Source organism: Nerophis lumbriciformis, linkage group LG20, assembly GCF_033978685.3.
Source record: "Nerophis lumbriciformis linkage group LG20, RoL_Nlum_v2.1, whole genome shotgun sequence".
Classification (NCBI taxonomy): domain Eukaryota; kingdom Metazoa; phylum Chordata; class Actinopteri; order Syngnathiformes; family Syngnathidae; genus Nerophis; species Nerophis lumbriciformis.
In genome coordinates this window covers 39,107,501-39,119,669 of record NC_084567.2, presented here as the reverse complement: position 1 = coordinate 39,119,669, position 12,169 = coordinate 39,107,501, and the positions used below count along the sequence as shown (strand labels likewise).

At 38.2% G+C, this 12,169-nt stretch overlaps 1 protein-coding gene across 1 annotated transcript in view; it reads left to right on the top strand.

The window, feature by feature from the left end:
* LOC133619671 (BCL2/adenovirus E1B 19 kDa protein-interacting protein 3-like) overlaps window positions 1-12,169 on the top strand; it is a 39,054-nt gene that overhangs the window by 17,784 nt on the left and 9,101 nt on the right. The window contains exons 2-4 of the mRNA XM_061980867.2: window positions 3,504-3,750; window positions 7,599-7,677; window positions 7,930-8,033. Of these exons, the coding sequence (XP_061836851.2) occupies window positions 3,504-3,750; window positions 7,599-7,677; window positions 7,930-8,033 (430 nt within the window). The remainder of the gene's footprint in view (window positions 1-3,503; window positions 3,751-7,598; window positions 7,678-7,929; window positions 8,034-12,169) is intronic.

Here is a 12,169-nt window from a genome sequence, read left to right as displayed (position 1 = left end):
AATATTAACTATATGTATTAAACATACTTGTATTATCATTAAACACCTTTAATGTATTAACAATATTAACTATATGTGTTAAACATGCTTGTTTTATCTTTAACCACCTTTAAGTTGTTAACAATATTAACTATTTGTGTTAAACATGCTTGTATTATTTTTAACCACCTTTAACTTGTTAACAATATTAACTATATGTGTTAAACATGCTTGCATTATCTTTAAACACCTTTAACTTGTTAACAATATTAACTATATGTGTTAAACATGCTTGCATTATCTTTAAACACCTTTAACTTGTTAACAATATTAACTATATGTGTTAAACATGCTTGTATTATCATTAAACACCTTTAATGTATTAACAATATTAACTATATGTGTTAAACATGCTTGCATTATCATTAAACACCTTTAACTTGTTAACAAAAACATATATTTCATAAATAAGTAAATATAAATGATATATATGAATGAGGTAGATCCCCACGACTTGATCAATTGAAAAGTAGCTCGCCTGCAGAAAAAGTGTGGGCACCCCTGATGTAAACAAACTACGGTGAGTTCAAGGACCACCAAAATTAGTAGGACAAAACGGCGCTGGCCAAATCCTGTCATCAGTGAAGCATAAACACAAACATATTTAACAGTGGGCTTTTTTTTTTTTTTAACAATTATGAAGGATTGTGTTATTTTTGTCCGACAGAAATAATATTAAAACAACAAATATAGTTTCCCCCCATCTTTTTCCATTTTTGAAAAAGCTCCAGGGAGCCACTAGGGCAGTTGCTGACCCCCGACATAGGGGAAGCTGTGCGACGGCGGGATAGACTGCACTCTTAGAAATAAAAGTGCTAAGTAGAACCATATAAGGTTCTTCGGCTCGTCCTCATAGGAGAACCCTTTTTGGCTCCAGGTAGAACCTTTTTTATAAAGGTTCCACCTGGAACCCTTTTGGAGGGTTCTACCTAGAACTGTGTGTGTAAGGTTCCACCCAGAACCCCCCATGAGAGGTTCGACAAAGAACCCACGCAGGGAGTTCCACTAAGAACCCTTTCATGTTTCAAGGGTTTCATCTAGAACCCACACAGGGAGTTCCACTAAGAACCCTTTCGTATTTCAAGGGTTTCATCTAGAACCCACACAGGGAGTTCCACTAAGAACCCTTTTGTATTTCAAGACTTTCATCTAGAACCCACGCAGGGAGTTCCACTAAGAACCCTTTCGTATTTCAAGGGTTTCATCTAGAACCCACACAGGGAGTTCCACTAAGAACCCTTTCGTTTGTCAAGGGTTTCATCTAGAACTTATGCAGGGAGTTCCACTAAGAACCCTTTCATGTTTCAAGGGTTTCATCTAGAACCTACACAGGGAGTTCCACAAAGAACTCTTTCATGTTTCAAGGGTTTCATCTAGACCTGACACAGGGGGTTCTAAAAACATCCCTTTTCAAAGGTTTTCACCGATATCCGTCTTGTCTTCTGAGGGTTCTATAAAGAACCATATTGTATTCTACAGATCAGTTTAGTTCATATTATATTGTGGTCATTTATCATGTTGACATTGAACAAACATTCAAAACATTTTAATGAGAAAAACATTTATTTAAAGATAGGCACCATTATTGGCAAATGTTATCAGGAAGTATGTCCCTGGTGACACAGGATCTTACCCATGCTTTCAACAATCCCTGAAGAACTCTTTCTTCCAAAAACGGTTCTCTGGATCAAAATAGTTCTTACTGGAACCCTTAGTGTTAGTGAGAACCCTTTTAAAACCAATTATTCAGAAAAGGGGTTTTAAAGGGTTCTCTGGATCAAAATGGTTCTTACTGGAACCATTAGCGTTACCAAGAACCCTTGAAAAACCCTTTCTTCGGGAAAGGGTTTTTCAGAAGCAAATGGTTCCAGTTAGAACCTCAGCCCTTGTAGAAGAACCCTTTTAGAACCCTTATTTCTAAGAGTGTAGGAATCCTGTCATCAGTGAAGCATAAACACAAACATATTTAACAGTGGGCTTTTTTTTTTTAACAATTATGAAGGTTTGTGTTATTTTTGTCCGACAGGGGGGAACTATATTTGTTGTTTTAATATTCCCTATCTTTTTCCATTTTTGAAAAAGCTCCAGGGAGCCACTAGGGCAGTTGCTGGCCCCCGACATAGGGGAAGCTGTGCGACGGCGGGATAGACTGCACTCTTAGAAATAAAAGTGCTAAGTAGAACCATATAAGGTTCTTCGGCTCGTCCTCATAGGAGAACCCTTTTTGGTTCCAGGTAGAACCTTTTTATAAAGGTTCCACCTGGAACCCTTTTGGAGGGTTCTACCTAGAACTGTGTGTGTAAGGTTCCACCCAGAACCCCCCATGAGAGGTTCTACAAAGAACCCACGCAGGGAGTTCCACTAAGAACCCTTTCATGTTTCAAGGGTTTCATCTAGAACCCACACAGGGAGTTCCACTAAGAACCCTTTCGTATTTCAAGGGTTTCATCTAGAACCCACACAGGGAGTTCCACTAAGAACCCTTTTGTATTTCAAGACTTTCATCTAGAACCCACGCAGGGAGTTCCACTAAGAACCCTTTCGTATTTCAAGGGTTTCATCTAGAACCCACACAGGGAGTTCCACTAAGAACCCTTTCGTTTGTCAAGGGTTTCATCTAGAACCCATGCAGGGAGTTCCACTAAGAACCCTTTCATGTTTCAAGGGTTTCATCTAGAACCCACACAGGGAGTTCCACAAAGAACTCTTTCATGTTTCAAGGGTTTCATCTAGACCTGACACAGGGGGTTCTAAAAACATCCCTTTTCAAAGGTTTTCACTGATAACTGTCTTGTCTTCTGAGGGTTCTATAAAGAACCATATTGTATTCTACAGATCAGTTTAGTTCATATTATATTGTGGTCATTTATCATGTTGACATTGAACAAACATTCAAAACATTTTAATGAGAAAAACATTTATTTAAAGATAGGCACCATTATTGGCAAATGTTATCAGGAAGTATGTCCCTGGTGACACAGGATCTTACCCATGCTTTCAACAATCCCTGAAGAACTCTTTCTTCCAAAAACGGTTCTCTGGATCAAAATAGTTCTTACTGGAACCCTTAGTGTTAGTGAGAACCCTTTTAAAACCAATTATTCAGAAAAGGGGTTTGAAAGGGTTCTCTGGATCAAAATGGTTCTTACTGGAACCATTAGCGTTACCAAGAACCCTTGAAAAACCCTTTCTTCGGGAAAGGGTTTTTCAGAAGCAAATGGTTCCAGTTAGAACCTCAGCCCTTGTAGAAGAACCCTTTTAGAACCCTTATTTCTAAGAGTGTGCCTAAAATATATTGGAAAGTTGCCGCCCTGGAGACGTCTGTGTAAATGTTGCAAATAGCCCCTTTAAGGATTCAAGGAACTTTATTTTCCTCTCAGCACACAGGAGTTGTGTGTTCCTGTAGTTATAGAGTGTGTCGTGAGGCACTCGGAGCTTATCAGTGTTCCCTCCTGCACCCGCAGGGTCCTGGGTGGAGTTAGAGATGAACCGAGGCGCCGCAGAGTCAGCCCCGCCACCGGCCACAGTCGTCCCCTCTCCGGACCTGCTGCCCCTTCCCCAGGTGGAGGAGGAGGGAGAGGAGGGGGAGGAGGCCATGGCGGGGGCGCTGGAGCACGTGCCGTCCTCGTCCTCCATCCACAATGGCGACATGGAAAGGATCCTGCTGGACGCCCAGCACGAGTCGAGCCGCAGCAACTCGTCCTGTGATAGGTGGGCTTTGCAATCATCCCCTCAAGTATGAATTTGTGTTTGACCTTTTGAACAAACTGTTTTTGTTTTGACTCGGCTTGACTTTTTCAGTCGTTAACATTTGGAGGAACTCAGCACAGCCGATTAACTCTTGTGACCTTTTGGCTTCTGACTTTGAGATCATCTCTTAGGCACTCCCTCATCCTTCATTAGGATTAACATCCATTTTTTATTCGTAAAATGGATAAAACACAGCAACAAAGTAATGAAGACTATAGTTTATTTGTGGTGATTATATCTGGCTGAGGTGAACAAAGAGCAGAGCAGTGCAGTAAAAGTCCTAGATAAGTATACTAAAACAGTGGAAGAACCTGAAGGGCCTGATGCATATCTACAGTTGCCATGGTTACGCGGGGTCGGAAGGCTTGTGCAGGGTTCACACTGTAATGTGTTTCACATGACTTACCACCCGCTTGCCCCGGCTGACAGATGGAGCACTTAAAGTATTTCACTTTTCATTCAGGGCCCTTTGTCACCGATTCTGTTCATAACTTTTATGGACAGAATTTCTAGGCGCAGTCAAGGCGTTGAGGGGATCCGGTTTGGTGGCTGCAGGATTAGGTCTCTGCTTTTTGCAGATGATTTGGTCCTGATGGCTTCATCTGGCCAGGATCTTCAGCTCTCACTGGATCGGTTCGCAGCTGAGTGTGAAGCGACTGGGATGAGAATCAGCACCTCCAAGTCCGAGTCCATGGTTCTCGCCCGGAAAAGGGTGGAGTGCCATCTCCGGGTTGGGGAGGAGATCTTGCCCCAAGTGGAGGAGTTCAAGTACCTCGGAGTCTTGTTCACGAGTGAGGGAAGAGTGGATCGTGAGATCGACAGGCGGATCGGTGCGGCGTCTTCAGTAATGCGGACGCTGTATCGATCCGTTGTGGTGAAGAAGGAGCTGAGCCGGAAGGCAAAGCTCTCAATTTACCGGTCGATCTACGTTCCCATCCTCACCTATGGTCATGAGCTTTGGGTTATGACCGAAAGGACAAGATCACGGGTACAAGCGGCCGAAATGAGTTTCCTCCGCCGGGTGGCGGGGCTCTCCCTTAGAGATAGGGTGAGAAGCTCTGTCATCCGGGGGGAGCTCAAAGTAAAGCCGCTGCTCCTCCACATCGAGAGGAGCCAGATGAGGTGGTTCGGGCATCTGGTCAGGATGCCACCCGAGCGCCTCCCTAAGGAGGTGTTTAGGGCATGTCCGACCGGTAGGAGGCCACGAGGAAGACCCAGGACACGTTGGGAAGACTATGTCTCCCGGCTGGCCTGGGAACGCCTCGGGATCCCCCGGGAGGAGCTGGACGAAGTGGCTGAGGAGAGGGAAGTCTGGGCTTCCCTGCTTAGGCTGCTGCCCCCGCGACCCGACCTCGGATAAGCGGAAGAAGATGGATGGATGGATGGATGGATGGATGGATGGATTCAGGGCTGTTCAAAGTGCACCAAAGGTGCTGTTTTTTTTATTTTTGGCCCTTTGCATGTTTCTATAGCAGGCGAGCCCACACTTTTTCTGCAGGCGAGCCACTTTTCAATGGACCAAGTGGAGGGGATCTACCTCATTCATATATGTCATTTATATTGATTTATTTATGAAAGGGAGGTTTTTGTTAACAAGTCAAAGGTGTTTAATGATACATACCTGCCAACTACTCCGGTTTTCCCGTAATTAGTACGGTTTTCATCAACCTATTCCGGGTTACGGTTGCAGTGATAAAAAAAATACGGGTTTTCATTAATTAAAAAAAAATATTTAAAAAAAAGTTTTATTCACTAAATCGCGTAACAACAATGACAATCGACACTGCTTCCCGTAACTTCCTATCGAGCCATTCCGAATGCCAAGCGCGAGGCACCTGTTGCCGTTGTTTCCAAACGAGCGAACGATCATGGAATCAGCCGGAGAAAAATCGCAAACGAGTCTTAAACCGAAAAGAAAACTGCAGTCATTCCGTGAAGAATATTCAAAAGCCTATCCGGGAATAATTATCCGTTCCAAAAAGGGTGAAAACTACGCGAATTGCACCTTGTGCAGACAAGATTTTTCGATCGGACACGGAGGAATTAGCGATGTAAAAGACCACGTTGGGACAAAAAAAACACAAGTCTAATGCCGTTGCTAGCGATACAAGTGGAAAACTTTCAACGTTTTTCGTCGCCCAAACAGATTCTTTGGATGTGATAAATGCCGAAGTTTTATTTACGGAGGCAATAATTGAGCAAACAAAAAGGTAATGACACCAATGTTATCTATTGGAATTGTTTAGTACTGTTATACTGTTAAAAGTGTTTATACTATTTATGCTTTCAAGTCCAAGTTGAAGAAATCTTGTTAAATGTTGACAGCATAACTACCAAAATACAGAAGTATGTCCTTAATATTTTTGCAGTGCTATTTCTGTTGAAAAGTTAAAATGATTACATTAGAGATGTGATGTGCCACTTTTCAAGTGTCTGATGGCTTAAATTAATTTTCATAAATTTTTCATATTTTGAATTCTTTTGAAAGGCTTACAAAAAAACTACATTTGAATTGTAATTCCATGCTATTGACAGGACTATTAATTTTAATGAAGTTAGCTTACCATGTTTACAGTATGATAATTGTGATAGAAATGTGAATTTTAGGCACAGAATATTTTTTACAATTGAACAAGGCAGTAGATTATACAAGCTTGGACAGAAAGTTAATAATGACACCAATATTTTTTTTAATGGAATTGTTTAGTACTGTTTTACCATTTGTTTACTGTAAAAAGTGTTTATACTGTTTATACTTTCAATTAACAAATTGAAGTCTTGTGAAAGGTTGACAGGATAACTGGCATTAACTGTCAAAATAATTTCAAACTATTGAAGTTAGCTTACAGAATAAACATGTCAATCAACCCATATGATTTATGCTGTAATATTTTTGTTTTGAAAAGTCACTGTGACTGATAGAAAAGTGATGGTTTTAGCAACATTTTAACCTGTCTGAATGCTAATAATCATTTTGCGTCGGGGGGCGAAGCCTGAACCCCCCACCAGGACTTTGTCCTGGACCTACCGGGGCCTGCGGCCCCTGGACCCTGGCTACTAGGTTTTTCTGATTTCAAAAGTTGGCAGGTATGCAATTTGAAATGTGGACTCGTCAGACCACAGGACATTTTTCCACTTTGCATGAGTCCATCTTAGATGATCTCGGGCCCAGAGAAGCCGGCGGCGTTTCTGGGTTTTGTTGATGAATGGCTTTCGCTTTGCATGGTAGAGCTTTAACTTGCACTTACATAAGTAGCGACGAACTGTATTTAGTGACAGTGGTTTTCTGAAGTGTTCCTGAGCCCATGTGGTGATATCCTTTAGAGATTGATGTCGGTTTTTGATACAGTGCCGTCTGAGGGATCGAAGGTCACGGTCATTCAATGCTGGTTTCACGTGCAGTGATTTCTCCAGATTCTCTGAACCTTTTGATGATATTATGGACCGTAGATGTTGAAATCCCTACATTTCTTCCAATTGCACTTTGAGAAACGTTGTTCTTAAACTGTTTGACTATTTGCTCACGCAGTTGTGGACAAAGGGGTGTACCTCGCCCCATCCTTTCTTGTGAAAGACTGAGCATTTTTTTGGGAAGCTGTATTTATACCCAATCATGGCACCCACCTGTTCCCAATTAGCCTGCACACCTGTGGGATGTTCCAAATAAGTGTTTGATGAGCATTCCTCAACTTTATCAGTATTTATTGCCACCTTTTGTAGTACTGGTATACCGTACAACCCCTAGTCAGTATCAAGGTAGAGGACTGTGTATCACCTTATGAGAATGTTTGTTGTTTCTGCTCCCCAAGTCCTCCACGGCCCCACACTCCCCAGGATGACGGGCAGATCATTTTCGAGGCGGACGTGACTGGCAGGAGAGACAGTCAGGTAAGAACTGAATTAGGTCTTTAGCGGGTGGTTGCTGAGGTGAGTTCAACCCGCAGGCGTAGGTCTGCACGTGCCTGCTAACTCAACTACCGCCCACCTGAGCTTCAACATATCAGAGGTTGATGCATTTTACAAACAACTACACTTCTGTAATTAGATGATGTTTGTAACAGTTAGCGAACGAATATCAGGAACTACACAATTCCGAAAGACTAGAGTTTGCTGGATGACTTGCAACGTTTATGTCTTTAGACAGAAGAGGATGTCTTGGACAAGGAGAGAGACATGGACATCTTGATGAAGGACGCAGATTGGGTTGCTGACTGGTCCAGTCGACCGGAAAACATTCCTCCTAAGTGAGTTCTCTCTGTGTAAACATTGCCTATCTCTCTCTCTCTCTCTCTCACACACACACACACACACACACACACACACACACACACACACACACATTCTTGTATTTGTTACCTTCGTGAGACCTCCGAAAAATGCTTACCTCTTAAGGACCACCCTTTCTAGATATATAAAGATGTGTATTTACAACATTAATAATATATACATACTATGCAAATATAAAAAAGCTTGTTGTGAAAAATGAGTTGGAATTTCACAAGAAAAAGGTCACAATTTCACAAGAAAAACTTAGAATGTTGGCAGTATTATAATAAAAGTCGTCATTTTACTCAACGTAAGTAAAAATTTTACAAGAAAAACTGAACATTTGTGCAATATTATGATAAAAGTTGGAACTTTACTCGATAACAGTCACAATTTTACAAGAAAAACTTAGAATTTTGGCAATTGTATGAAAAGAGTCGTCATTTTACTCGACAAAAGTCACAAAATTATTAGAAAAAAGTAAAATGTTGGCAATATTATAATAATAATCGGAATTTTACTTGGCAAAATGATGACAAAAATCGTAATTTTACGCAAAAAATGTCACTGAACAAAAAAAAAAAAGGCAATATTGTGATCAAAGTCAGAGTTTTATATGACAAATGTCACCATTTTGCATTAAAAAGTATTATTTTTACATTCAAAAGTAATAATTTTACGAGAAAATATTGCAATATTACAGAAACAGAAAGATTATGAGAAATTGTTCCCAATTTTACAAGAAAAAAGTCGACACATTGTGAGAAAAAGACTGCTTTTAGTTCATTTTTATTATTTTTAATTTTTTGTTTGTAATTGTTTTTTAATCTTCATTGTTTACTTCAAGTTATTACAGTATGTCCAGCCTCATTTTGACAGATTTCACCACCAGGGGTGTAAATAAGACATTCTCTATTAGATGCAATGGTTTTCTGTATTGGGACCATGATTTCCAGCGACCCCCCCGCGACCCCAAAAAGGGACAAGCGGTAGAAAATGGATGGATGGATAGATTTTTTCTTGTTGATGTCTCAAGAAGGATAGAAATACAAGAAGTCACACACACACACGCACACACACACACACACACACATTCTTGTGTTTCTTACCTTCTTGAGACCTCCAAAGAATGCTTACCTCTTTAGCACCACCCTTTCTAGATATACGTATAAAGGTGTGTATTTACAACATTAATAATATATACATACTATGCAAATATAAAAAAGCTTGTTGTGAAAAATGAGTTGGAATTTCACAGGAAAAAGGTCACAATTTCACAAGAAAAACTTAGAATGTTGGCAGTATTATAATAAAAGTCATCATTTTACTCAACGCAAGTAAAAATTTTACAAGAAAAACTGAACATTTATGCAATATTATGATAAAAGTTGGAACTTTACTCAATAACAGTCACAATTTTACAAGAAAAACTTAGAATTTTGGCAATTGTATGAAAAGAGTCGTCATTTTACTCGACAAAAGTCACTAAATTATAAGAACAATTTTAAATGTGGGCAATATTGTAATAATAATCGGAATTTTACTTGGCAAAATGAGGACAAAAGTCGTAATTTTACGCAAAAAATGTCACTATGAACAGCTAAAAACTGTCAATATTGTGATGAGTCATAATTTTATATAACAAATGTCACCATTTTGAATTAAAAAGTATTATTTTTACATTCAAAAGTAATAATTTTACGAGAAAATATTGCAATATGACAGAAACAGAAAGATTATGAGAAATTGTTCCCAATTTTATAAGAAAAAAAGTCAACACATTGTGAGAAAAAGACTGCTTTTAGTTCCTTTTTTATTATTTTTAATTTTTTGTTTGTAATTGTTTTTTAATCTTCATTGTTTACTTCAAGTTATTACAGTATGTCCAGCCTCATTTTGATAGATTTCACCACCAGGGGTGTAAATAAGACATTCTCTATTAGATGCAATGGTTTTCTGTATTGGGACCATGATTTCCAGCGACCCCAAAAAGGGACAAGCGGTAGAAAATGGATGGATGGATGGATTTTTTTATTGTTGATGTCTCAAGAAGGGTAGAAATACAAGAAGTCACACACACACACACACACACACACACACACACACACACACACACACACACACACACACACACACATTCTTGTATTTGTGACCTTCTTGAGACCTCCGAAAAATGCTTACCTCTTAAGGACCACCCTTTCTAGATATATAAAGATGTGTATTTACAACATTAATAATATATACATACTATGCAAAAATAAAAAAGCTTGTTGTGAAAAATGGGTTGGAATTTCACAAGAAAAAGGTCACAATTTCACAAGAAAAACTAAGAATGTTGGCAGTATTATAATAAAAGTCGGCATTTTACTCAACGCAAGTCAAAATTTTACAAGAAAAACTGAACATTTGTGCGATATTATGATAAAAGTTGGAACTTTACTCGATAACAGTCACAATTTCACAAGAAAAGCTTAGAATTTTGGCAATTTTATGAAAAGAGTCGTCATTTTACTCGACAAAAGTCACAAAATTATAAGAAAAATTTAAAATGTTGGCAATATTGTAATAATAATCGGAATTTTACTTGGCAAAATGATGACAAAAGTCGTAATTTTACGCAAAAAATGTCACTATGAACAACTAAAAACTGTCAATATTGTGATAAGTCATAATTTTATATGACAAATGTCACCATTTTGAATTAAAAAGTATTATTTTTACATTAAAAAGTAATAATTTTACGAGAAAATATTGCAATATTACAGAAACAGAAAGATTATGAGAAATTGTTCCCAATTTTATAAGAAAAAAGTCGACACATTGTGAGAAAAAGACTGCTTTTAGTTCATTTTTATTATTTTGTATTTTTTGTTTGTAATTGTTTTTTAATCTTCATTGTTTACTTCAAGTTATTACAGTATGTCCAGCCTCATTTTTGATAGATTTCACCACCAGGGGTGTAAATAAGACATTCTCTATTAGATGCAATGGTTTTCTGTATAGGACCTAGATTTCCAGCGACCCCCCCTGCGACCCCAAAAAGGGACAAGCGGTAGAAAATGGATGGATGGATGGATTTTTTCTTGTTGATGGCTCAAGAAGGGTAGAAATGCAAGAAGTCACACACACACACACACACACACACACACACACACACACACATTCTTGTATTTCTTACCTTCTTGAGACCTCCAAAGAATGCTTACCTCTTTAGCACCACCCTTTCTAGATATACGTATAAAGGTGTGTTTTTACAACATTAATAATATATACATACTATGCAAATATAAAAAAGCTTGTTGTGAAAAATGGGTTGGAGTTTCACAAGAAAAAGGTCGCAATTTCACAAGAAAAACTAAGAATGTTGGCAGTATTATAATAAAAGTCGTCATTTTACTCAACGCAAGTCAAAATTTTACAAGAAAAACTGAACATGTGTGCGATATTATGATAAAAGTTGGAACTTTACTCGATAACAGTCACAATTTCACAAGAAAAGCTTAGAATTTTGGCAATTTTATGAAAAGAGTCGTCATTTTACTCGACAAAAGTCACAAAATTATAAGAAAAAAGTAAAATGTTGGCAATATTGTAATAATAATCGGAATTTTACTTGGCAAAATGATGACAAAAGTCGTAATTTTACTCAAAAAATGTCACTGAACAACAAAAAATGAGCAATATTGTGATAAAAGTCAGAGTTTTATATGACAAATGTCACCATTCTGCATTGAAAATTATTAATTTTACATTAAAAAGTAATCATTTTACGAGAAAATATTGCAATATTACAGGAACAGAAAGAATATGAGAAATTGTTCCCAATTTTATAAGAAAAAAGTCGACACATTGTCAGAAAAAGACTGCTTTTAGTTCATTTTTTATTATTTTTATTTTGTGTTTGTAATTGGTTTTTAATTTTCATTGTTTACTTCAAGTTATTACAGTATGTCTCTATATACATATATATATATATTTTTTTTTTCATTAATTTTGGCCATTTCAATTTCTTACACGCACTTGTTATTTCATATGTTGACCAGAGGGGGAGCACTTTTAAAACCGACACACAGTCTATTTTGAAAAATCTCTCCTTTTTGGGACCACCTTTATT